The sequence below is a fragment of the Rosa chinensis genome, chromosome 3, assembly GCF_002994745.2.
Source record: "Rosa chinensis cultivar Old Blush chromosome 3, RchiOBHm-V2, whole genome shotgun sequence".
NCBI classification, from domain to species: Eukaryota; Viridiplantae; Streptophyta; class Magnoliopsida; order Rosales; family Rosaceae; genus Rosa; species Rosa chinensis.
The window spans coordinates 10176594-10203964 of record NC_037090.1 but is presented as its reverse complement, the minus strand read 5'-3'; the positions used below and the strand labels follow the sequence as shown (position 1 = coordinate 10203964).

Below are 27371 nucleotides of genomic sequence, written 5' to 3'. Positions count from 1 at the left end.
GACCAAAATAGAAAAGCTTTGGTTTTGTAATTTACCGGCAACTCTGGTTTTTCAGAACCTTGATTCCCTCATTCAGAAACATCGCTCATAGTATTTTACCGACAACGCGGTCGTTTTAAAACGACAGAACGTCGTCGTTTTCGGATTCAAGTCTTCGTCGTTATCGCGCGAAACTGACCAATCATATGGTAACGTGCTACTCACTGCGACTGGGGGACTCAAAGTCTCAAACTACGATTTCACAAAACCACTTAAGTAGAGTCCCCAATTTGAAAACCAGATTACAGCGAATTAAGTTTAGGATTTTATGCACCAATTTGACTAATAATCATTGACGGTTTGACGATATTTTCTTCAAGACCACGAAAATGACGTTCACGGAATCACGGTTCAACACCAATTCCATGCATAGGTTCCAAACCAGCTACAGGAGTTGATTATTGCATTTTTTTTTTATAGTGAAAGACATTAATTTTTACATTTAAGATTATAGTCGATTATTTATGCTGTAATTAACTCATGCATAATTTGACCTCTGTTCAACTTACATCATTTACCTCTTTTTTTTTTTTGATCAAAACGTCCACGTCGTGTTCATCATGTCCCCAAATCCCCAATATTTGGATTTAAAGCGATATAATGGGAATTGCAAAAAATATATGAAAAGAAAAAGCCATCTAAAAAAAGAACCTCATTTTAATTCAAAGAGGCTCGTTACGTGCACTGCTCTTGCACCATGACAATTGAGCGAAACCAAAAAGGTGTTGCACCTCTATGATTGAAGCTCCATCTCAAAATAGAATCAGAATCAAAATCAAAATTTTCCATCACTAATCAAATTCTACTTTTTTTTTTTTGTCTCAAAATTAAATGTTATTATTGGCCATAATCAATTTTCTTGTTGCTAAAGAAAAGAGTATAACTGGAAAATTAGATATCTTCTCGTGCATTCATATGATCCCATTTAAACACCACAAATGAATGAAAAATAATAATTTTATAAAAGAAATTAAAATTACAATTCTTCTAGTCCTTACCAAGCAAAATAAGAATTCCAATTAAAATATTTACTTGCCACTCACTCACCAAAAACTGTAATCAAGAACCCACTGCTGCCCACTGCCTTCACAAAAAGGCCATCACATGAAAACCAGCCCCTAGTAAAACCTCCATTGATAACCATCACCACCACTGTCACTATAAAATCCAACCTCCTCATAAACCCATTTCTCCATTCTCACCAAAAACCCAAATCCCAATTCTCTCTTAAACCCCCAAAGCTTCCATCTTTACACTCAAAGTTCCAATCTTTGATCACAAAGTTTCAATCTTTAGACCTCCATGGACACCAAGATTGGCTCCCTCGACGTTTGCAAGGCCGACAACCACGACGTCGGTTGTTTACCAAACAGCGCCGCTTGCGCCGTCCAAAACTCGGTCCCTTCCACCACGTTCAACTCCGCCGACGCCACTCTCGGCCGCCACCTGGCACGCCGCCTCGTCCAAATCGGCGTCACCGACGTCTTCACCGTCCCCGGCGACTTCAACTTGACCCTTCTCGACCACCTCATCGCCGAGCCCGGGCTCACCAACATTGGCTGCTGCAATGAGCTCAACGCCGGATACGCAGCCGACGGCTACGCGCGGTCGCGTGGCGTCGGGGCGTGTGCGGTGACTTTCACCGTCGGTGGACTGAGTGTGTTGAACGCGATCGCTGGCGCGTACAGTGAGAACTTGCCGGTGATTTGTATTGTTGGAGGGCCCAACTCCAATGATTACGGAACTAACAGGATTCTTCACCATACTATTGGGGTGCCGGACTTTAGCCAAGAGCTCCGGTGCTTTCAGACTGTGACTTGCTTTCAGGTTAGGATCATAATCAAATTTTATTTTTTATGATTAAATGGTGTTGGGTTTCAGTGGATTTGGTTAGAGATTCATTGTTTTTGGAAGTTTGGCATGTGGGTTTTAGTGGATCATTTGTTTAAGATTCATAGTGTTTTAGATTTCATTCTCGAAGTTTGCTAGTTTTGGTATGTGGGTTTGGTGAAAGATTTGTACTTTGATCTGTGTCTTGGCAACCCAAAAAAAAATATGAATTTTGTATTGGGATTTCTTGGATTTAAAGTTTACTACTTTGGGAATGTGGGTTTTAGTGGGTTTGGCTAAAGATCTGTACTTTGATTTGTGTTTTGGAAACAAATAATTTTTGCTGATTTTGGTATGTGGGTGGTTTTTGCTAGGCTGTGGTGAATAATCTGGAGGATGCACATGAGTTGATTGATACGGCAATTTCGACTGCGTTGAAAGAAAGCAAGCCTGTGTATATCAGCATAGGCTGCAACTTGGCTGGGATTCCTCATCCTACTTTTAGCCGTGACCCTGTTCCATTTTCATTGTCTCCAAAGTAAATTTTGTGCCTTCTGATCTCATTTGATGAAAGTTGTAAAAAGATTATGATTTTGTTAATTTTTTAAAGTGAATTTATGTAACTTTCTACTTGGTTTTACAGATTGAGCAATAAGATGGGATTAGAGGCTGCAGTGGAGGCAGCGGCAGAGTTCTTGAACAAGGCAGTTAAGCCGGTAATGGTGGGCGGGCCCAAACTGCGTGCTGCACATGCTGGTGATGCCTTTGTTGAGCTGGCTGATGCTTCTGGTTTTGCTCTGGCTGTTATGCCATCAGCAAAGGGGCAAGTGCCAGAGCACCATCCCCATTTCATAGGAACATACTGGGGTGCTGTGAGCACTGCCTTTTGTGCTGAGATTGTGGAGTCCGCAGATGCATACTTGTTTGCTGGGCCAATTTTCAATGACTACAGCTCCGTTGGGTACTCGCTCCTTCTCAAGAAAGAGAAGGCGATCATTGTGCAGCCTGATCGTGTGACGATAGGAAATGGCCCTGCATTTGGTTGTGTTCTCATGAAGGATTTCCTGTTATGCCTAGCAAAGAAGCTGAAGCATAACAATACTGCTCATGAGAACTACCGCAGGATCTTTGTGCCCGATGGCCACCCTCTAAAGGCTGCACCCAGAGAACCTTTGAGGGTTAATGTTCTGTTCCAGCACATTCAGAAGATGCTGTCAGCTGAAACTGCTGTGATTGCTGAGACAGGGGACTCATGGTTCAACTGCCAGAAGCTGAAATTGCCACCTGCCTGCGGGTAAGCCTTTGGGAGAATTTGATGATCCTTCATGTTTTTTTTTTTTTTTTTCTATTATAATGTTACGATACTAATTGGTAATTGGAAATGTATTTTTCAGGTATGAATTCCAAATGCAATATGGATCAATAGGTTGGTCAGTTGGAGCAACTCTTGGGTATGCTCAGGCTGTACCTGAGAAGCGAGTGCTTTCTTTCATTGGTGATGGGAGCTTCCAGGTATGCAACTTTGATCACATTACTAGTCTTGTGAGTTCTGCAATAGCCAAAGTGATTATAGAGATTGTATGCTGATTGCTGAAATGTGAAATGTAAATTACACTTCTTCTGCAAAGCATCCAATAATATGAAAGTAAAGCATCGTAAAGCATAAGCACTATAAGTTTTAACTTTTCACATTCATTTGTTTATGTCTGTTTTGTTGTATCCCTAATAGGTGACTGCTCAAGATGTGTCCACAATGATTCGAAATGGACAGAGGACCATCATTTTCCTGATAAACAATGGCGGATACACCATTGAAGTGGAAATCCATGATGGACCATACAATGTGATCAAGAACTGGAACTACACTGGACTGGTTGATGCCATCCACAATGGGGAGGGCAAGTGCTGGACAACCAAGGTCAGCTTTCTAAATACATCTTTCTGTTTGCCTCAATCCCCTTAATCAAGTGGCTTCATGGATCATAAAACTCATTGTTAACGAACTCATGCAATCTTTCAGGTGCGTTGCGAAGAGGAGCTGATTGAAGCAATTGAGACTGCAAATGGACCCAAGAAGGACAGCTTGTGCTTCATTGAGGTGATTGTTCACAAGGATGATACCAGCAAAGAGTTGCTTGAGTGGGGGTCTAGGGTTTCTGCTGCCAACAGCCGCCCACCTAATCCTCAGTAAAACTCTTCTGTATCACATGAATGCCATAGGAGCGCTATTCGCTCTCACAAATTTAGATTAAGCTAAGCTCTTATCGTGGAGTTTTTCCTAATTTTTTTTCTTTTTACTGAGAACAGTGTCCTGGTTTGTTTGTATACTCCCTTTTGAGTATTAATATCTTCGGATTTTTCAATTAATCAATTTCTGTGATCCTAAATGGTTTGTGGAAAACAAGGCGTACCTTGACACGTTTAGGATGACAGATCCTTTTGTGACCACAACGTTGTTTAATATCTCAACTTAACATTTGTCCCCTGTGATGTGCAGCTACTTTGTCCTCGTATGCCTGCACTCGACCTAGATTATTAATCCTAAATCAACTAGTAAGCTGCCTTTGTTCTATTATTGCTGTGTCATTTTCAATTTATGCACAGATGGATTGGTCTCAATCCTCAATGGGGTCGGTTAAGGTTGTGGAGCATTCAGTGACTTATAAGAAGGGGATATTGAGGAGCTATTTTTAACTCACGCGCGTCTTTTTGGTACTGAAAAATCTAGCATTTGGATTTATAGTTGCACATGTAACATAATATAAGGCATATAGAATCCTATGTGATTTTCTTCTTTCATGTCTGATGATAGACCATGAAATTGGGGGAGTAGGTGGGTCGAGCATCAATTCCTATCACTTTTAGAATGTCGAGGAATTAACTCTTTTAGACCATCTGCCACCGTACGGTATAAAGTCATATATAGCTTATTCCTCTCTCTCATGGTAAGACATTCTACAATTCCCAATAAATTTTTTTGCCGTATGGTTTATAGTCCGAGCCATATATGGTTTGCAATCAGGTAAGCCATCTCTATATAATATTTATTATTTAATTTTTTTATTCCTCTTTTACCCCTCTTCATTCAACTTACATAAGTATAATAAATATTACGGGTTTGAATTATACCTTATCAATTATGCCTTATGATGGCAGCATGTATCAAACATTCTCTAGAATGACTACATGGCATAAGCCATATATGGCTATATGGCCTATCAATTAAAGGGTACCGTGGCAGATGCTCTTATAGTAGATAAGTTCTCTATAGTTATAGACTGGTATGAGATCATACTAAATTAATTTTGCTCAATAAGTCTATCTCTGTATTGAGCTAGGTATGTAATTCTAGTTCTCTATGATTAGAAAAAAATAAAATCATGTCATGTGGAAATCTCTAATATCGAATATTTGAATATATAATTATTCTAAATATTAAATATTGGCACGTAGCCTACTATTGTACCGATATTGTCCTAACTTAACCACTCATTAGGTCCATTAGGTGTTGGATTTTAACCACAAAAGGCCTCGGTACAACATCCACTTATAAGTTATATTTTTTGTTGTCATTTTTTCAATTTGAGATTTTTTCTCTCCAACACGCCCCCTCACGTACAATCTAGCTCTAGGTATGCACGTGGAATTAATTGATTCCACACATTAGGAATCGGGTCACAAGTCCCACATTAAAGACTTGACCAATCATATAACGATCCAAGGCCTACATTGGACACTTGACAATAAACTGATCGGAAACTTCCGATGACTAATTTAATGAACCCAAACTAGGTCCATGATTGGAGAAGAGATTCGTGAATCAATTAATAAATGAACCCAAATCCAGGTCCATAATGGCGACGTAATTGAAGAGCAACTTGCTCTGATACCATGTTAAACAGCGACAATCGTGACCCGTGACCAACCATTGTACCGATACTGTCTCAACTTAACAATCCATTAAGTGTTGAGTTTTAATCACAAAAGGCCTCGGTATAATTAGATAAGAGTCACCCACTTATAAATTATATTTTCAAATATTACTTTTCCAATGTGGAGGTTTTTCCTCTCCAACAAATTACGGAGGTGTTTAGGATTATTATTCGGATTAAGTCTCAGAGAAACAATCTCAAATAAGCCCTACATTTTTTTTAAGATTTATTATGTACTCATTTGTAAGAGTAAGGAGCAAATAAGCCAAATATTTTCTTTTCAGTCCATCGAATTGATATACCTAAAATATCAGACAGTTCATGGTTGAAACTTGAGAGACGAAACCGTTTTGGAGGAGAAACCAGTTAGACAGACAGAGACCCGAACTTGTGAGATAAACCAGTTGGACCATCAAAAATCATCTAGTTCATATTTACATGCAACAAAATTTCAGTCGGACACTCTGGCTTGTACACAACAGGATCCATTGCACAACTATGGATCATTGCTAGAATTGCTTGGTGCGGTTACCAGCCGACCATTTTCAAGCAGGGTGCTTGGGAAGGAGGCTCGACATCTGCCAATGTGCAATTTCAATTTGGGAATGGTGGGGTGAGCACTTCTACATCGATTACATCGTAACTCCATAGACATCAGGCTTTCATCATCATTCAGTATTGCCTTTCCGTCACTACTGACTTCCTCTAGCACATCCACAGAGTCTCGAAAGAAAGCAGTATTAAAGGAATTCCAATGTTTCTTGTTCTTCAAATGTGCTGAATTAAAATCCTGGCTGATTACATGTAGGTGCAGCTGTCGCATTGATGGTTCCTGAAACAGAAGACATCGCAAATGCTTATTAGGCAGTCTCCATTTTCATCCCCAAATTATGCTATGGAGTTATGTTCAGGGACAGATATACCATTGTCAAGAGTACTGAACAGGAGAAGACACATTTCTGAAGACTCGTATCTATCTTCTAAACTTAATCAGATATCAAAGATTAATTTACTTTAGTAACCCGACCAATTCTTTCAAGAGTTAATGTTAGAGAAAACACATCTAACAAAGTCACCAAGCAAAAGTGAGCATGTGTACCGAGTGATATCCAAGACGAAAGACCAATGTTGAATCATCATGTAAGAACTTTTCAGCCCACTTCAAACCAACCGCATGCATTGTCCTTAGCAACTGAATGTGTTCTTTGCATACATCTGCCAAGCGATCAAGACCAGGATGTCGCGCTACCACCAGGAGATGCTTTTGTGCCTGCAGAATTCCAAAATTTTGTCAACCAGCTAAAACATAGAAGTGGATGATAACTATAAAAGGTGTGACTTACCTTTGGATAAAGATCATTTAGTACAACGACATCATCTGATATCTCTAGTACTACATCCCTCTGCTTCTCTGGATGCATGGCAATGTTGTAGACAGCCTGGGCCCATGTTCCCCAGGATTTATTCTTGCTTCCATCAGAGTGGAGGTTTGATTTACTAGCATTAGAATCAGAGTCGTTTTCAGCTTCAGCTTGATCTCCTTTACTCCGTTTGTTCCTTTCAGATTCATGAAGATCCTCTCTCTTGATCTTTTGATAGGTATTTGTAGAGTGATTTGTAGGCCCACTCTCAGAGTGATCTTTTGACTCTGGCAGCTTCAACCGAAGGTTTCCAAAGCTTCCCTTAAATACCTTCTTTTGGGTCCTCACTATTGATGCAAAACCTTCAAAAAGTGAAGTATAAGTGTCATGGAGAATTTTGCAGCCTTTGCTATAGTCATTGTCAAGATAATTTGGTCTCTGTGGGTTCATATTGGGTCCAAGAACATGTATGACATGGGTTACCCCTTCCCTACAAAACAAAGGAGAAGTTGAAGGGAGAGGAACAACCACAGCATTCCCAGGATACAGAGATTTGGCTTGTTCTTTGGTTGCAACCTCTAAAGCTGGACCTCCAGCATTGAAGATTGCAGCATTGACACCACCACCTCCTGGTTTAAGTCGCCTGCACCATTATGTTTTTTGTTTGATCAACTTTTCATATAAGAAATATGTAATCACAATATTCATTCATAAAGATAATAAAGGTGAAGAGACTATATCCACCTTTACAATGCAACTGACTCAACTTAGTAGGCAACAGATGCTAACCTTTCTTCCTTAGTCAGCAGAATTATTGATTATATATCATTCACACCATATTTCATTGAAAGGATAAAATGCTAATAACCTCCAGTTTTATCAAATTAATCTCCTCTATTAGCACCAGAATGAAATATTTGCATGGATATGAAATTTAAAAGCTTACCAGTTAGCAGCATTAGCTATCACATTGCAGCAAAGACCTCCTTCTGAATGAAGCTTAGTGATATCTCCCACAAATGTGAAGAACCTCTTGGAGTCAATGTTTTTCTGTGAAGCTTTAGCCCTCACCAAGGACAAAATCTTCGATTTATGAGTCAAGTCCACTAAAACAAGTCTTGCATTTCCAAGTTTATTTACAAATTCTGCAACTTTCTCTACAATAATGTCAGATGCCTTCTCAAGGTCAAACTGAAAATCTGCTGTGGAAATAGATGGAAATGCCAGGGTGGGAGCATTGTCAAGAGAGACGTCAGTGCCAGCAGAACCTACGACAGGCTGCTCACCTTTCTTGGACTCCATACTACCACTTTCAGTAAACAAACCTGTTCCTTTCACAGTATCCTTTCCCCCAGTAATTTGAGAAGCATTAGAATCCTGAACCTTGTTCGAAGTCGATTCAGTATTAGTAGGAACATCTGTTTTCTTTAGGAATTTCATTATACCAAGTTGAACTTTTGCACCTGGGCTCTTCTGGCCAAAAGTCCCATGAGGAAGTGTATCCAACGGACCGAGTCCACTATATGTACGAATGGCAGATTCAACATCACTCTCATTCTGGCAAAAAGTGATCCTACCAAACCCTTCGCTCAGATTCGGCAATTCTTTCTTCTGCAGCATTCTATTCACAACAGCCGCAGCTTTTCCACCTTGCAAGTTCCCCTCATGGCCAGTTCGCTTCACCGACCGCGAGATACAAAGCTTAGCAGGAAGATCAAGCACCACAGCATGAACATCCACCTGAGGACCACCCAGCTTCACAAACTCATCTCTTTGCTCTTTCTCCAGATTGCATCTATCTATAAACACACTCTTCCCTTCCCTCAATGCACTCCTCGCACTCTCTATACACTGAGCTTTCGTACCGGCTTTCCCATTCTTGATGGTATCCTAACAAACACAAGAAATCCAAAAGAACCCAAATGAAAATACAGCATTGTCTAGTCCTGCATACTACAATAACTCGTCAAATTATAGATTCAAAACTCACTGAGGCATTTCATCGAACACATGGTCTGCGATATAAGACAATGATAAATGTACCTGGCAGACCCGGACCCAGGGACGAACGGAGGAGCCCATGACTTGTTCGCAGAATGTGGACTTGCCGCTACCGGGTGCACCCATCAATACTACGATTATGGGCTTTCCTTGCTTTTCTTCTTGGCCTGTAAAATTGGGGAAATTGTGGAAAGGGTCTTAGGGTTTATATGATCAAACAAAAGGTGACGACGACCCTGAAAGAGTTAAGCGCAGAGTGTTGAAAAAGGGCGTACCTTTGGTTGGTTCATCAACGTCCATGTCCATAATTTCCAACCCTCAAAACCCGTCACTTCCGATTTCAAGTTTCAAATTGAGGGCTTAAACTGAACCTTTCCTTCTCCCACCTATTGCCCGTGCTTGGCTACCCGAAGGTTGACCCGCCCCGAATTGGTTGAAACGACCTCTACGCGTCTGACATGTGGATGCCACAACATCGTTACAAATTCTTAACGACACATAAAATTCATGTTACATTTTTGCATATAGATATGAGAATGGTGTAATTCTCAATCTACATAGATTATGACATATTATATTCACTCGTAAGAAGTATTTGGGTAGTTTCAATAAAAAAATTTGTCTTAGGCAGGGGTTGAAATTACATGCACCTTAGTAATTTAAAACCACACAATATTTAAAATATTTTTTTCTAGTAATTATTATTACGAAGCTAAACATTTTTCTCATAATTGTCATTTTTTCAAGTATTTATGTTCCTTTCAACGTTCTCTCTCTGTTTTTTTCTTTCTTTCTTTTTTAAGGCTTAAATAGATATGGATGAAAAGTGGAGTAAAGTCCTACCAAACTAAGCTTAGTGCTACTAAAATTCTCAATACATCAGCAATTTGATTTCTCTCGGAATATGTTAAATGAGAGGAAATTCATTTGACAAATACGATACAAGCAATTGTGTCACTAATGCAAAATGTCCATAAAACTAAACACCAATTAAAATTCCAAAGGATTTGAAAGCAAATGACTTGTATAAATCAACTCTATCCCTATGGTCTAGCTAGTTTCCTTTTGCAATTTGAACCAAATTAAATTCTAATATTTTGTACTATAGTTTATTTCCGATTAAAAATTTAAGTAAACTGTAGCTTGTTGATTTTTAAAATTATAAAAGCTATGTAATCGAATATTACTCATATCATGATGGGATGAGCTCCTGCTCTGATATGTATTCATCCTTTAAAATTTCCAAGAAGAGTGATAGCATGCTCGTGTGGTATCAGGAAGTTCAAGCAAAGTCTTCAGCTTTACAGTTGCTCTTCCACTTATCATCATTAACATCTGATTCTAGCTTCTGGCCACTAGCTTGGTTCTGATGTTCTTTGTACCAACATTGAACGACCTCTTCAGTCTTTTCCACTTGCAATTAATCTTGATATCTACACATCAGTCCCAGCCGATAATCAATAGAACGACTTGTATATATGTTTAAATACCAAGTCATTGGTTGTTCTATTGACTGGAGGCGGCTGACCCGGTTTGGCCATTGCTATGCAATACATAATAGATGGGAAAGACTTGCAAGTCAAGCCAGCCATGCTCAAATCTCATGGAAGTTTCTCCCACGAAAAGCCTGGCTTTGGGAGTAATAAAACACATTGCGATATGGGGAAGACTTCAGAATCAAGCCAACCACGAATCTCATGAAAGTTTTTTCCACAATTTCCATTTCCAGCACCTCAGTTTTCCACAAATCTCATACACATACAGGACCTACCACCATCTCATTTAACAAAATTTCCACATAACTTGCCAAAAAAACAAAAAACAAAAAAAAAATTTCACGTAGATAAGATAACGTAAAGCAACCAGAATTGGGCAGATCAATAACTTTCATAAGCAATTCAGATTCAATCAAAGCACCTGTTCATGACGTCCATGATGTTACAAAAGGATTCGCCTTCAATAATATCTCGCTATCTATTCCTTTCTTTGGTACTAAAATCAACGTTCTCACTTTAATCCAATTTCCTGGCAAGAGGAACTGGGGAAAAAAAAAAACTGAAATTACAATTCTGCAATAAATATAAAAGGGAACACAATCATGAAATGAATAAAGCCTTGCCACTCCAGGAATGCAACCGTTGTTAACGGCCTAGCCTAATCTGTTCCTTAATGCTTTGGTCTCACACAAAAAGAGTTTCAATGACAATTCCTTTGTTCTCATGCCATTTCTTAATACTCATTTACCATGTTTCACTCAGTGTCCTTATACTGGTGGTCTCTGGCCAATGTTCCAGCAACCAGCAGCAATCTTTGTTGCTCCAACTGAAGAACAGCCTGAATTTTGAGCCTGCATTATCCACAAAGCTGGTGAAGTGGAACAATGTCTCTGATTATTGTTCTTGGGAAGGTGTCTCCTGCAAAGGAGGTTGTGTTACCCATCTCGACTTGAGCTGGGAATCGATTTCAGGTGGACTTGATAATTCAAGTGCTCTTTTCGGTCTGCAGTACATCGAACACCTGAATTTGGCGAATAATAACTTCAATTATACTCCGATTCCACCCAAGTTCAACAAGCTCGCCAGTTTGAGTTATTTGGATCTGTCAAATGCTGGCTTTGCAGGGCAGATTCCGATTGAGATTTCGCACTTGACAAGGTTGGTGATTCTTGATTTATCTACCTTTTACTTGCCCGGAACTCCTGTACTGCAACTTGAGCATCCAGATTTGAATATGCTTATTGGAAACCTTTCGGAGATAATCGAACTTCATCTTGATGGTGTGAACATATCAGCACAGGGAGCTCACTGGGGTCAAGCAATATCATCTTCACTGCCAAAGCTGAGGGTGTTGAGCCTGTCCAGTTGTAATCTTTTGGGCCCTATTGATGTTTCATTGTTGAAGCTTCAATCACTCTCAGAAATTCGTATAGAGAGTAACAATTTGTCTACTCCAGTTCCAGAGTTCTTGTCAAATTTCACAAATTTGACTTCCTTACGCCTCATGAATTCAGGGTTACTTGGTACATTCCCAGAGAAGATCTTTCGGGTACCTACACTGCAGATTATCGACTTAATTGGCAATCAAGAGCTACAAGGTTCGCTGCCAGACTTTCCGAAGAATGGAGCTCTTCAGTTCCTGTTCCTAGCCAGGACAAATTTTTCAGGGTTATTGCCGGAATCTATTGGAAACCTCAAGATGTTGTCCAAAGTAGATCTTTCAAATTGCAACTTCACGGGACCAATCCCAAAGTCAATGGAAAGCCTTACGGAACTGGTTTATGTGGACATGTCAGCAAACAAGCTTAATGGTTCAGTTCCATTGTTGAGTATGGCCAAGAATCTGACCAACATAAATCTTTCGTACAATGAGCTAACAGGTCAGATTAACTCTATTCGCTGGGAAAACCTGATCAATCTGGACTTGCGTTTCAATCAACTGAATGGAAGTATTCCAGTGTCCCTGTTTTCCCTTCCCTTGTTGCAGAAACTACTACTCTCCAACAATCAATTCTCTGGTAAGTTGCATGAATTTGCCAATATCTCTTCACTGGACACCGTCGATTTGAGTAGCAACAATTTGGAAGGAACGGTACCCATGTCTATCTTTAATCTCCGAGGGCTTAAAATTCTCTCACTTTCTTCCAACAACTTCAGTGGCTCCTTCCCTCTTAACAGTGTGCAACAACTCAAAAATCTTTCCAGTCTTGATCTTTCATACAATAGTTTGTCAATTAGTTACAATAGTACAAATTCCTCAGAGTCATCCTTTCCTAATATTACCACATTAAAATTGGCTTCTGGAGAGTTGAGAACATTTCCTAATTTCTTGAGAGATCAATCCAGATTACGCTATTTGGACCTTTCACAGAACCAGATTCATGGAGAGATACCCAACTGGATTTGGAAGCTCAATAATCTATTACAACTAAATCTGTCTTTCAACTCCCTTGTAACTCTAGAAGGTCCTTTAACCAATCTTGCTTCTAGTTTGTCTGTGCTTGACCTTCATTCTAACCAGCTTCAGGGACAAGTCCCAATTTTTCCACCATTTGCCACTTATCTGGATTACTCGAGAAACAGTTTCACCTCTAGCATACCGGCTGACATTGGTGATTTCTTTACTTACACTCTTTTCTTGTCTCTTTCAAGCAACAAATTTCAAGGGAGCATTCCAGGATCAATATGCAATGCGTCATATCTTCAGGTTCTTGATCTGTCCAATAATTCTTTAACTGGCATCATTCCCCCATGCTTGACTGCAACAGGCGGAACTCTTGTGGTACTCAATTTAAGGAGAAATAAACTTGCTGGCAGAATTCCTGATAGATTTCCTGGCCATTGTACTTTGAAAACTCTAGACTTCAGTGGAAATCTTCTAGAAGGTCAGTTTCCAAAATCTCTAGCCAATTGCAGAGTGTTAGAAGTTTTGAACCTTGGAAACAATGAGATAAGGGATACATTTCCGTGCTTGTTGAAGAACATATCCACCTTGCGTGTCCTTGTTTTGCGATCAAACCAATTTTTTGGACGCTTTGGATGTTCCAACACCACTGGTACCTGGCCAATGCTTCAAATTGTTGACATAGCACGCAACAACTTTAGTGGTGAAATACCGGGAAAAAGCTTGACGACATGGCAGGCAGTGATGGGCAATGAAGATGCCCAATCATCAATCGATCATCTACAATTTCCTGTCTTTAGATTCAGTGACGGGCTAAATTATCAGGATGCTATAACAGTTACCACCAAAGGACTAGAGTTGGAATTTGTCAAGATTTTAACCGTCTTCACCTCTATTGACATCTCGTGCAACAATTTCAATGGATCAATACCGGCACAAGTGGGACAACTGAAAGCACTCTATGGCCTCAACATGTCCAATAATGCTCTCACAGGCACTATCCCATCATCATTGGGTAACCTAACACAACTTGAGTCCTTGGACTTTTCGAGCAACAGCCTGAGCGGGCCAATTCCACCACAGCTTACACAGCTCACTTTCCTGTCATTCTTGAATCTCTCAGATAACCAACTGGTTGGGATGATACCGATTGGTGATCAGTTTTATACATTTTCTCCAGAATCCTTTGAAGATAATGAAGGATTATGTGGGGCACCTTTGCCTGTAACATGCAGCAAAACCAGCAACTCACCAGATGCACCATCCAAGGACCAAAACAAAGATTGGGGAATTAAATGGGAAATTATCAGTGCTGAAATTGGATTTACTTGTGGGTTTGGAATTGCCATCGCATCACTTTTCTTTTGCAAGAGATGGAGGATATCGTATTACAGAGTTATGCAGAATATCTTACTGAAGATATTTCCTCAGCTGGAAGAAAGATTTGGAGATCACAGAAGGCATGTTTACATAAATCCAAGTTGGAGGCGTTGAAATGATTATGAAGTTCAATCCACGTCCCTAGTTGGCTTCTATTAGCACATGGAAATAAGAAATGTGATTATTTTATGCTTTGTTTCTCTTTGATGTGTTTTTACTGTATTCTGGGGATGGTCTTTTTTGGCTTAATCTTTGCTTTCTTCTGAACTGTCATGCACAAATAAGTACTATTTTCAGCACCTACTACTTTCCTCGAAAGTTTTGCCCATACAAATCTGTCTCCAGGGGATTTTTTTTATTTTATTTTTTATAATTAAATAAAGGATGAGGCGATATTAGCTCATCGGAAGTAGACGATTTAGGGAACAAGTCCCACCCTCAAACCCGAAGGTGAAGGGTCTACCACACTCTGGGAGCCCACCGCCCGTCCCCTTATTTATTTTTTATTAATAATAAAGCAAAATACAAAAAAGAGAAGGGAGGACAAAAGCCAAACCCCAAAAGTACAGACATGAGAAGAAGAAAGAAAAAGAAACAGATGCAAAACATAAAATTCCATCATTGGTAGGGCTGCACACGAATTGGGTTGGATCAGTTTTGACTCTAAACCGTCTCTATACTAAAGTGAGCGGTTTAAGCATTTTGGACAACCGGTCATGAAAAAAAATAAGCTTAACCCGATCCAATCCAATCCAATTAAAGATGGTTTGGTTCGGTCGGTTAGGCGGTTTTAACCTATATTATATTAAGATACTATTTATGAAAAAAAAGTTCTAGTAAAATTCAATCTAAATAATAAAAATTATATTAAATAAGCATAATCTAAATTTAAAATACAATAATCAAATCCAAAACCAATATTCAAAAACCAAAATCTAGAATAGATTTAAAGTGATTGAAACATTTGATGGCTTAGCTATAAATACTAGCTTAATTAATATGGTAGTATTAAAGGTTAGAGAATGAGAGATTGAGATATGTGATATGAGAGGATCAAATTAATCGTAGCGATTATATATTAGACTTCTAGGCCTTTGGGCATTGGACTCGATATGGTATTATATCATTTGAGAATAAAGTTATAATTGGATATTTAGAACTTACTTAGAACAACTGGACAAATGAATATATATATATATATATATTTAATTTTTTTTTATTATATTTCAAACATACTGGTCGGTTTGGGTTCCGCGGTTTAAGCAAGAGAGAAACCAAACCAACCCAATTCATAAATGGTTTGGTTCGGTATTGAACCGGCTTTCAATTTTTAAAGTTAAAAAACCTTAACCAAACCATATTTACCGGTCGGTTTTGACCGGTTTAGCCGGTTTGTACCGTGTTTTGCACACCCCTAATCATTGGAACAGAAACAAAATAAAAATAAACTCCAGGAAGCCCAAATCAACATCAAGTAGAAACACGAGAGTAAGGGAACCCCTGGTCATCCATCCTCAAGTATAGAGAGATCTCTGGTGGAGGTGAGGCATGCCAAATCAGAGATGAAGAAGCCAAACCCAAATTTGTTAACCTATCTGCCACATAATTGCCTTCACGAAGAACATGAGAGCAGTGAAATGTCATTGACCGAATGCGAGATAAACAATTCAGCCAAGCAATGCGCAGTGGCCAAGGAGGTGCAAATGAGGTAGAGGTAATACATGCAAGAACACTCGTCGAATCACTCTCCAACCAAATACAATACCAACCCATTCGAAAAGCAATCTCAATACCAATTATAACTCCCATTAACTCCGCATAGAAAGCTGAGTGTTGACCCAAACCTTGACAATAACCTCCAAAATATTGGCCATTCGCAACCCGAAAAACACCACCACAAGCTGCGGGGCCAGGATTACCTTTAGCTAACCCATCAGTGTTAAGCTTAATCCATGGAAAATTAGGGGGATGCCAAAGAACAAACCGCGGAGCAATTGATTTGCGAGAAACTGGTTGGATTCCCAAGCTCACTAGCAACTGAGAGTCTAACACACCGCGGGAATAACCAGGCAAATGGGGATTAGCAAACCGCAACCAAGATTTAATAGAACGAAAAACACGCATAAGAAAGGCCTCTTATTATTAAAACAGAGCTTATTACGTGTTTTCCAAATAGCCATGAAAGCAAACTGACAGCCCGCAAGCCATAAATTTTTCAGTTGAGGAGAAAACGGTTTACCAACAATTATACTCCATAAATCACCAATTGAACCATGAGTTGGTAAAGAAGTACCAAAACAGCACGACAACCATTGCCAAACATGCTGAGCAAAGGAACGAGAAACAAATAAATGAGTTGAATCCTCAATAGTGCAAAAAGAGCAAAGCTGACATACCGAAACCAATGGGATGCCACGTCGTTGCAGTTGGTCATCGGTGGGTAACTTGTTATGGAGGAGGCGCCAAACAAGTATAGAGAACCGTGGTGGAATAAAATGCCTCCAAACTAGAGGTTGTGGGCCATTAGAAGCAAAGTGTGGGCGTAGAAGATTATATCCCTCTTTAAATGAGAAAAATCCATTACTCGAATCCTCCCAAATTAAAAGATCATCTTCAGGGACAATAGGAAGGGGTAAACTTTGAATCTCATCAACCAGAGCTGGAAATAAAGTAGAGAAACGGTGTGGAAAACTCCATTGCTGACCAGCAATAAAAGAAGCTACAGTAGTTGTTAAAGGCTTAGGAAAACAATTGACCTGCAGCCTATCAAGAAGAGAAGTATCCAGCCACCGATCAGACCAAAAAAGAACAGACTTACCATTTCCTATAAGCCACCTTGAGTGTTGGAAAATTATTGGAAGAATAGCTTTCAACCCATGCCATAATGAAGAACAAAAGTAGCGATAATTCATATGATGGGAGATCGAGAACCTCGTACAAGCAAAAGAACTCCATAAAGAATTCAATGTGAGAGTACACCATCCCATGCCCAAGAGAGCAGCCATATTAAGAGTCTGAAGATCCCGCAAACCAAGTCCAGACTCAGCTTTAGGAGCACAAACTTGGCGCCATGAGACAGTAACCAATTTCCTAACAGCAATATCTCCAGACCAAATAAAATTCCGTGCACAAGCCGATAACTGTTTCAACAAAGATGGTGGCCACAGATACACTGAGAAGCTATGAAGAAATAAACTTTGAAAAATATCATGAACCAATTGAACTCGGCCTGCCATGGATAATAATTTTCCATACCACCCAGCAAGACGCGCTTTTGCTTTGTCAGCAATAGACTGAAGATGAACACGTCGTGGCTTACCCTTGAAGATAGGAACACCTAAATAAGTAAAAGGAGCAGCCCCTGACTTAAACCCTAAAATTCTTTGAACATGCTTGCGCCGATGGGAATAAGAATCCCCCATATAGAAGGTACTTTTATTTTTGTTAACCAATTGTCCAGAAGCAGCACCATAAGAGTCAAAAAATAACTGCAAACGGTTAAGGGAGGAAACATTCCCTCTACAGAAAATGAACAAATCATCAGCATAGAGCACATGAGTAAGCTTACATCCTCTGGGCAAAGATATAGACTGTACTCTTCCCGAAGAAAAAAGAGAAGAAAGTCCCCTACTAAGAGCTTCCTCAGCGAGACAAAATAGAAGAGGGGAAAGAGGATCACCCTGTCTAACCCCACGAACACAGGGGAAGAAACCATGAGGAGACCCGTTTACTAAAATTGATAATCTTGCTGATTGGAGAATTGTATGAACCATATCCCTGAAACGTGAAGAGAAACCGAACTGTTCCAGGGGATACTCGAAAGTTTTGTTGGAGTTCAAATGTGCAAGATTTCGAATCAATAGCATCATCCTTGGTGCATTTCAACTCAACAAGGTTCTTTCTTATTCTTGAGATATGTGTTTTTGCTAGAACATTTTAATTTTGTTATGCCTTCATTTTGAGTCAATATCTAGTAGCGGTTCATATAGCTAACTTGTTGCATTCAGTTTTCTTAATTTCTTTTGAAGTTTTATTGGATGGGTTAAGAACTGAAGATGTTATGAAGAGTTGAAGACTTTCATAAGAGGCTGTATTTGCTACTCACTTAAAAACCCAATGTAACATCCATATGAAGTCTTCAGCTGTAACCAAGTCTGTAACAGAGCAATCCTACTATTTCAATAGGTGCTTATGCGTACAACGATTAATGCTCAAATCAATTCAGAACTCACCGAGGCACTTTATCAAACGCATGGTGTGCATCACAAGACACTACCAGGATGAGCAGAGGAGCCCATCTGTTCACAGAAAGTGGACTTGCCACTACCAGGTGCACCCGTCATGAGTACGATGATGGGATTTCCTTGCATTTCTTCTTTGCCTGTTATCATACATTTATGTAATGTTTACCAAATGCTTGAACTCATTTCCTCTATGACTCCCAGTTGGTAGAATTCCACATCCAGACCAGTTGTCCACCCTCTATCAATTGGGAATGAATGAGGGATTGAGAAAATCCTCAGTCTCATTACGATTGTAGAAACTCCATCCCCACTAAAGGATAGCAACCCAAGCCTCAGATATCTTCCAAAGCCTTGAAACCCCGAATCAAACTCTCCCAAAATTCTACATTTCCATCTTCAAACAAAAACACAAAACCCTCTGAGAAAATCAGATGGTTAGTCAAATCAAGATCTCCTAGGGAAAGACCTTCGAGGTCGAGGAAGCTGTTGCAGGATATGGGAGGAATGCGAGAGTTTTATTAACGTCAAGGAAGAATTCGAAGGGGAGGTTCCTATGGAGAAAAGAATGGTGCGTACGTATTTGTGGTGAAGATATACATAATCTTGTTTATGAAGAACATGATCGTTATTGGGAAGAGTGTTCTGACAGAATGGCTAAGCACTCGGTATTATTTGTCGAATTAGGAAAGCTATCAAATTTACACCAGATCTCAAGCCTATAGAAATCTTAGTTTGGCTAGTTGATATCAGCTACCAGAAATATTCTATTTAACATTTAATATAGACTTTTGTTCAACATGTAATTTAGGTACAATGTTAAACTCCTACTGTTGTTGTTAGTTTTATGCAGCAGGTCTTCAGTTCTTGATCAGGTACATCACCCAGTTCTCTCAATATATACTCGATGATCTTTGTTTATCTTTGTCTCTCAAGTCTATACTCAATTATCTATTTTTCGTAGTTCTTTACTTCTTCATCAGGTATATTGCCCGCCACACGAATGCAAGTATAACCACCAAACTGATGGTTTTATCACAAACACTGAACTTACTGTAACAGAAGCTATAATTCATATTTCTCAATTTCCCAGTGACTTTTGGGAAGATATGATTGGATCTAGACAGTTTATTTGATGGATCCCTCTCCCTTCTAATGTTTATGAATTATATTTTGATGGCTCAGCTTTCGAGTCATCAATTTTCAGATCAAATTTCAGTTTTCATGTAAATCACTTCATTTTGAGTTGCAATGATGCAATACTGCTCGTATGTCTGATGCAGACAGAGTACATGTGAGTCAGTCCCCAAGAGGATTCTGATTCTTAAACGCAATAGTTGGACAAGTCAAGACTAAAAGATAGTACAGGACAAACATTGAAACATATATTAACCACGGCAGACGGGTTAGAATATAGTTTTGATTTGAGATATTCGCTCCCTTTTATAATTAATGGGAACCCCCAGAGCACGGACATGTGAGTGCGACTCATTATCTGCTCATTAATCTGAGATTGTCACCAAAATTAAACTAGTAAGTCTTCCATCGAACAGCCTTACTAATAGACAAATGGTGAACACTTCCAAGTCAAGCCAACCACAAATCTCGAATCATCATTTCTTTGATACTCAAATCAATATTTACCACTTTGATAACTACATATTCTTAAAAAAGAAAAACTGGACATATGAACACAAGCATGAAATTATATAAACTAGAAAATGTCCACACACCCGATGGGTGTGAGAGTAGTGGGGAGTTATAATTCTGAGAGTGGAGAGTTTGAAATAGTTATTTTCTTTTATTTTGTTTTTTTATTGTTTTATTTTACTTTTTACATTTTTATCCCTGATGTTAAAATGTAATCCATGATATTTTAATATTTGAGGGTTATAAAGGTAAAAAAAATCAGTTTTGGCTAACAACACATCTTCTCTTAATAATAGTACTAGCCTCTTAACATATGCTCCGCACATGTCAATTTGCTTATTTTCTTAAAAAACAAAATTGTCAATCATGTGTACGAACATCAAATCTTATATTTGGGGAAATTTCTCTGTTTATATTAGAGATGTTGTTTCCTATTTTATCCTAATTAATTGGCATGCATAAATTAATTTTTATATTTTTTTGTTAGTAATATTTTATTTCTACTTTTTTTTTTTTAACTATTGCAGTTATAAATCCCACTCCCTCACTCTCACCTCCCACGTTAGGTTTTGCTTCTTTTTTTTTCTTTTTTTTTGTTTCCAATATTTTAAATTATCAATATATCTTTTATGTGTTAGATTATAAATTATAGAGTTTTTCATGAACCATGGGTATAATAGGTAGTTCAAAAATTTAACCATTCTCCCTGAGAATTGGCTTAATTATATAAGGTAGAAATTTAACCATTCTCCCTGAGAATTGACTTAATTATATAAGATAGATATAATTTCCTGCAGGAGGAACCAGGAAAGTTAAATTTAAAACAGATAAAAAGATGATGAAACTGAAATTACGGTCACTATTGTTAATGTCCTAGCCTTCTAGCCTATTCTGTTCTTTACTGTATAGATCTCACATACCAGGATTCAATGACAATTCCCTTGTTCTCATTCTTGATAATCATTTGCAATGTTTCACTCAGTTTCCAAGTACTTATGGTCTCTGGGCAATGTCCCAGCGATCAGCAAACCTTGTTGCTCCAGTTGAAAAGCAGCCTTCAGTATGAACCTGCATCATCCAAAAAACTTGTGAAGTGGAATAATCGCTCAGATTACTGTTCTTGGGAAGATGTGTCCTGCAAAGAGGGATGTGTTTACCTATCTCGACTTGAGCTTCAAATCAATTTCAGGTGAACTTGATGGTTCAAGTGCTCTTTTCAGTCTTGAGCACATCGAGAACCTGAATTTGGCTTATAATAACTTCAATTATGATCGCATTCCATCTGAACGCAACCAGTTAGCAAGTTTGAGTTACTTGAATTTGTCAAATGCTGGGTTTGCAGGGCGGATTCCGATTGAGATTTTGCACTTGTCAAGGTTAGTGATTCTTGATTTGTCTACCATATACTTTCCCGGAGCTCCTTCGCTGAAACTTGAGCAACCAAATTTGAATTTCCTCATTGGGAACCTCTCCGAGATAAATGAACTTTATCTTGATGGTGTATGCATATCAGCTCAGGGGGTTGATTGGTGCCCAGCAATATCATCTTCACTGCCAAACCTGAAGGTATTGAGCTTGACCAGTTGTAATCTTTCAGGCCCTATTGATTCTTCATTACTGAAGCTCAACTCACTCTCAATCATTCGCCTGGACAGTAATGACTTGTCTACTCCAGTTCCAGAGTTCTTGTCAAAATTCACAAATTTGACTTCCTTTACACCTCATGAATTCTGGGTTATATGGTACATTCCCAAAGGAGATCTTTCACGTACGTACACTGCAGATTATCGACTTAATTGGCAATCAAGAGCTACGAGGTTTGTTGCCAGACATTTCGAAAAATGGAGCTCTTCGGTCCCTGATCCTAGCCAAGACAGCTTTTTCAGGGTTATTGCCGGAATCTATTGGAAACCTCAAGATGTTGTCCAAAGTAGATCTTTCAAATTGCAGCTTCACGGGACCAATCCCAAAGCCTTACGGAACTGGTTTATGTGGACATGTCAGCGAACAAGTTTAATGGTTCAGTTCCATTGTTGAGTATGACCAAGAATCTGACCAACATAAATCTTTCTCACAATGAGCTAGAAGGTCAAATTAACTCTACTCACTGGCAAAATCTTACAAATCTGGTCAACCTCAACTTGGGTAACAATAAACTGGATGGCAGTATTCCATTGTCTCTATTTTATCTTCCCTCACTGAAGCACCTACTGCTCTCCAACAATCAGTTCTCTGGTCAGTTGCTTGAATTTGCCAATATCGCTCCACTGGACACCCTTGATTTGAGTAGCAACAATTTGAAAGGGCCTTTACCCATGTCTATCTTGACTCTCCGAGGGCTCAAGTTTCTTTCACTTTCTTCTAACAACTTCAGTGGCACCTTCCCTCTTGACAGTATTCAACAGCTCAAAAATCTCTCCAGTCTTGGATCTTTCACACAATAGTTTGCCAATTAGTTATTATAGTACAAATTCCTCAGAGTCCTTCTTTCCTACTATTACCACATTAAACTTGGCTTCTGGACAGCTCTGAGCATTCCCTGATTTCTTGAGAAACCAATCCAAATTGAGCTATTTGGACCTTTCACAGAACCAGATTGATGGAGAGATACCCAACTGAGTTTGGAGGCTCAGTTATCTTCATCAACTAAATCTGTCTTGCAACTCCCTGGTAACTCTAGAAGGTCCCATTCTTAATCTTAGTTCTGCTCTGGACGTGCTTGACCTCCATTCCAACCAGCTTCAGGGACAAATCCCATTTTCCCCACTATTTCCAACTTATTTGGACTACTCGAGGAATAATTTCAGCTCTAGCATACCGCTCGGCATTGGTGATTTCCTCAGTTGCACTGTTTTCCTTTCTCTTGCAAGCAATATGTTCAATGGGATCATTCCAGAATCAATATGCAATGCACCATATCTTGAGGTTCTTAATCTGTCCAACAATTCTTTGAGTGGCATGATGCCTCGATGCTTGCCTGCAACGACCAGGAGTTTTGTAGTACTGAATTTACGGACAAACAACCTCACTGGCAACATTTCCTCAATGGTGCAGCTTAAAAACCCTAGACCTTAATGGAAATCAAATACAAGGCCAGCTTCCAGAATCTTTAGCCAACTGCAGATTGTTAGAGGTTGTGAACCTTGGAAATAATCAGACCACTAGTACCTTTCCATGCTTGTTGAGTAAAATGGCCATTTTGCTTGTCCTCATTTTCAGATCCAACAAACTTTATGGCCGAATTGGATGTCCGAAGACCTATGACACATGGTCAATTCTTCAAATTATTGACATATCTCACAACAACTTTTGTGGTCCAGTGTCAAGAAGATGTGTGAGAAATTGGAAAGCAATGATGGCTGATGATTCCAGGTCAGAACTCAAACACCTTCAGGTTTAGGTTTTCAGATTCTCTGATCAGTTGTCTTATGATGATGCAATAACTGTATCCAACAAAGGCCAAGAGATGAACCTGGTAAAGATTCTAACCATTTTCACCTCAATTGACTTCTCGGGCAACAAATTCAGTTGATCAATACCTGAGGAATTGGAGAACTCAAATCACTCCATGTCCTCAATTTGTCTAGTAATGCTCTCACAGGTGAAATCCCATCATCTTTGGGTAACTTAAGACATGTTGAGTCCTTAGACTTGTCAAGGAACAACCTCAGTGGCGAAATTCCACCACAGCTCACGAAGATCAATTTCCTTTCATTTTTGAATCTCTCAAATAATCAACTTGTGGGAAGGATCCCAACCAGTACTCAGTTTTAAACATTTTCAAAAGACTCCTTTTGAAGGCAACAAAGGATTATGGGGACCTCCTTTAACGGTGGACAACACAGCAGAATTGTCAGCACCAACATCAAATGGAAGCCACCAATTCTGGACATAAGATTGATTGAGACATCATCAGTGTTGAAATTGGAGTTCCATTTGGGTTTGGAATTGCCATTGCATCTCTTATGTTCTGCAAGAAATGGAGGATATGGTATTACAGAGCTACATATAACATCCTTGTTAAGATATTCCCTCAACTGGAAGAAAGATTTCGCAATCACAAAAGACATGTTCACATGAATCAAACGAAATGGAGATGTTGAAATGATCATGAAAATAGTGATGCAACTGGACTCCTTTATGCCTGATAATTCTGGTTTCATAATGTTTGAGTTAACTATAGTCTTTTATGTTTCCTTTTCGAGTAATTGTTATTTCATGATGGCTGAGGCTTGATCCTTTTTTATTTCATTATTCTTTGGTTTGGTCAAATGTTTAAAACACTAGTTTGGCTATACAATCTGTTTTAAGATATCGCTTGTAAGGTGCATTGTTGTTTCTTTCAAGATGGTTTACATGGAATGTAGTTACAGCACTTTGTGGCCAATACAGATAGGCATGAGCTCTATAAGGGGTTTTACGGATGGATCGTAGATGAGATTACAACTTCCTGTAAATTGCAACAGCAACAAACAGCCATACTAATTCGTTTAATACTCTATCTGATTACTAGATAAACTTGAGCAGTTACATATACAAACCACATGTAAAAGAATACTGCCAATTGGTCAGTGGCATCAGATTAAGAGCTTAAAACTATCATATATCACAGCTAGTAATAATCATATGGACAAATTCGACCAGTATAAAATGAAAATCGCATACGTTTTAATAAGAATTAAGAATAACAAAGCAACGGTTTGGGTTTTCTTCATATATTTTTGCTTACCGTTTTGGGTTTGCTTTGAAAACACAGGATCTCCAGCATTGACACCACCACCTCCTGGTTTAAGTTGCCTGCACCAGTATGTTTTTTGTTTGATCAACTTTTCATATAAGAGCTATATAATCAGAATATTCATTCATAAAGATAATAAAGGTGAAGAGACTGTATCCACCTCTACATTGCAACTGACTCAACTTCTTCCAACAAATATTCAATGCATTTATCATATTACTCGATTGATTAACAGTTTGAGATCACTTCTATTTCTAAAAATCTAAATAAATAGTTAGTGGCAACAGATGGAATCCTTAGTGAGCAGAATTCTATATTATTAACACCATACTTCATTAAAAGGAGAAAATGCTAATAACCTCCAGTTTTATCAAATTGATTTTCTCTATTAGCAACAGAATGAAATATTCGCACTGACATGAAATTTAAAAGTTTACCAGTTAGCAGCATTAGCTATCACATTGCAGCGAAGACCTCCTTCTGAATGAAGCTTAGTGATATCTCCTACAAATGTGAAGAACCTGTTGGAGTCAATGTTTTTCTGTGAAGCTTTATCAAAGACAAAATCTTCGATTTATGAGTCAAGTCCACTAAAAAAAGTCTGGCATTTCCAAGTTTATTTACAAATTTTACAACTTTCTCTACAATAATGTCAGATGCCTTCTTAATGTCATACTGAAAATCTGCTGTGGAAATAGATGGAAATGCCAGAGTGGGAGCATTGTCAAGAGAGTCATCAGTGCCAGCAGAACCTACAACAGGCCGTTCACCTTTCTTGGACTCCATACTACAACTTTCAGTAAACAAACCTGTTCCTTTCAAACTGGTATCCTTTCCCCCAATAATTTGAAAAGCATTAGAATCCTGAACCTTGTTCGAAGTCGATTCAGTATTAGTAGGAGCATCTGTTTTCTTTACGAATTTCATTATACCAAGTTGAACTTTTGCACCAGGGCTCTTCTGGCCAAAAGTGCCATGGGGAAGTGTATCCACCGGAAAGAGTCTACTATATGTACAAAACTACAAATGGCAGATTCAACATCACTCTCATTCTGGCAAAAAGTGATCCTACCAAACCCTTCGCTCAGATTCGGCAATTCTTTCTTCTGCAGCATTCTATTCACAACAGCCGCAGCTTTTCTGCCTTGCAAGTTCCCCTCATGGCCAGTTCGCTTCACCAACCGTGATATACAAAGCTTAGCAGGAAGATCAAGCATCACAGTATGAACGTCCACTTGAGGACCAACCAGCTTCACAAACTCATCCCTTTGTTCTTTCTCCAGATTGCATCTATCTATAAACACACTCTTTCCTTCCCTCAATGCACTCCTCGCACTCTCTATACACTGAGCTTTCGTTCCGGCTTTACCATTCTTGATAGTATCCTAACAAACACCAGAAATCCAAATGAAAACACAGCATTGTCCAGTCACGCATACTACAATAACTCCTGAAATTATAGGTTCAAACTCAGTGAGGTATTTCATCGAACACATCGTGTGCGATTTAAGACAATGATAGATGTACCCGGCAGACCCGGACCCAGGGACGAACAGAGGAGCCCATGACTTGGTCGCAGAATGTGGACTTGCCACTACCGGGTGCACCCATCAATACTACGATTATGGGCTTTCCTTGCTTTTCTTCTTCGCCTGTAAATTTGGGAAAATGTGGAAAGGGTTTTAGGGTTTATATGATCAAAGCAAAAGGTAACGACGACCCTGAAAGAGTTAAGCGCAGAGTGGTGAAAAAGGACGTACCTTTGGTTGGTTCATCAACATCCATGTCCATAATTTCAAACCCTCAAAACCTCTGCCACTTTCAATTTTAATTTTCAAATTGAGGGGTTAAACTGAATCTTTCCTTTCTCCCACCTATTGGCGGTGCTTGGCTACCCGGAGCTTGACCGGCCGCGAATTGGTTGAAAAGACCTCTATGTGTGTGACAAGTGGATGCCACATGCCTTTTTTTTTTTTGTTGGAGAATGCTGCTACATGCTGTTGTGCTCGTCATCTGATTTTTTGTCACATAAAATTCATGCGACATTTTTGCACATAGACTTGATATGAGAATGGCGTAATCCTCAATCTATATAGATATATGTCATATTCATTCTCGAGAAATTTTTTAGTAGTTTCAATCAAAAATTTTACCTCGGAAAGAGGTTGGAATTATAGGCACGTAGTAATTTAAAACCACACAATATTTAAACTTATTTGGCAAAAATTAGTTTGTGATTTTTTTTTTAGTAATGATTATTACAAAGCTAACCATTCTTCTCATAATTGTCATTTTTTAA

At 38.9% G+C, this 27371-nt stretch overlaps 4 protein-coding genes across 6 annotated transcripts; 2 read left to right on the top strand and 2 right to left on the bottom strand.

Annotated features, from left to right (window-relative positions):
* Positions 1–1081: 1081 nt before the first annotated feature.
* Positions 1082–4317, top strand: LOC112192290 (pyruvate decarboxylase 2). The gene is made up of 6 exons (XM_024331950.2): positions 1082–1866; positions 2244–2407; positions 2513–3163; positions 3264–3381; positions 3599–3787; positions 3890–4317. Exons 1-6 carry the CDS (start codon positions 1342–1344, stop codon positions 4058–4060), a joined length of 1818 nt encoding a protein of 605 aa, XP_024187718.1. The 5' UTR covers positions 1082–1341; the 3' UTR covers positions 4061–4317.
* A 1806-nt stretch (positions 4318–6123) lies between these two features.
* Positions 6124–9658, bottom strand: LOC112192537 (transcription factor bHLH140). Of its 2 annotated transcripts, none has more exons than XM_024332324.2 (6): positions 9439–9656; positions 9206–9330; positions 8109–9052; positions 7145–7805; positions 6901–7071; positions 6124–6633 (listed from the first exon to the last, which is right to left on the bottom strand). In XM_024332324.2, exons 1-6 carry the CDS (start codon positions 9467–9469, stop codon positions 6298–6300), a joined length of 2268 nt encoding a protein of 755 aa, XP_024188092.1. In that variant the 5' UTR covers positions 9470–9656; the 3' UTR covers positions 6124–6297. The 2 variants fall into 2 exon arrangements, with proteins under 2 accessions (XP_024188092.1, XP_040372609.1); XM_040516675.1 differs by lacking the exon at positions 6124–6633 and adding an exon at positions 6644–6781 and having other exon boundaries at positions 9439–9658.
* A 1704-nt stretch (positions 9659–11362) lies between these two features.
* On the top strand, positions 11363–14557 carry LOC112194090 (receptor-like protein 7). Its single transcript, XM_024334349.1, has one exon. It carries the CDS (start codon positions 11363–11365, stop codon positions 14555–14557), a length of 3195 nt encoding a protein of 1064 aa, XP_024190117.1.
* A 7750-nt stretch (positions 14558–22307) lies between these two features.
* LOC112194088 (transcription factor bHLH140) lies at positions 22308–27115 on the bottom strand. Of its 2 annotated transcripts, none has more exons than XR_005808492.1 (5): positions 26833–27115; positions 26600–26724; positions 25510–26522; positions 25064–25131; positions 22308–24304 (listed from the first exon to the last, which is right to left on the bottom strand). XR_005808492.1 is itself a non-coding variant. In XM_040516676.1 (5 exons), exons 1-3 carry the CDS (start codon positions 26861–26863, stop codon positions 25999–26001), a joined length of 615 nt encoding a protein of 204 aa, XP_040372610.1. In that variant the 5' UTR covers positions 26864–27115; the 3' UTR covers positions 22308–24304; positions 25064–25131; positions 25510–25998. The 2 variants fall into 2 exon arrangements, 1 of the variants encoding a protein (XP_040372610.1); XM_040516676.1 differs by having other exon boundaries at positions 25510–26457.
* Between the last annotated feature and the right edge of the window lie 256 nt (positions 27116–27371).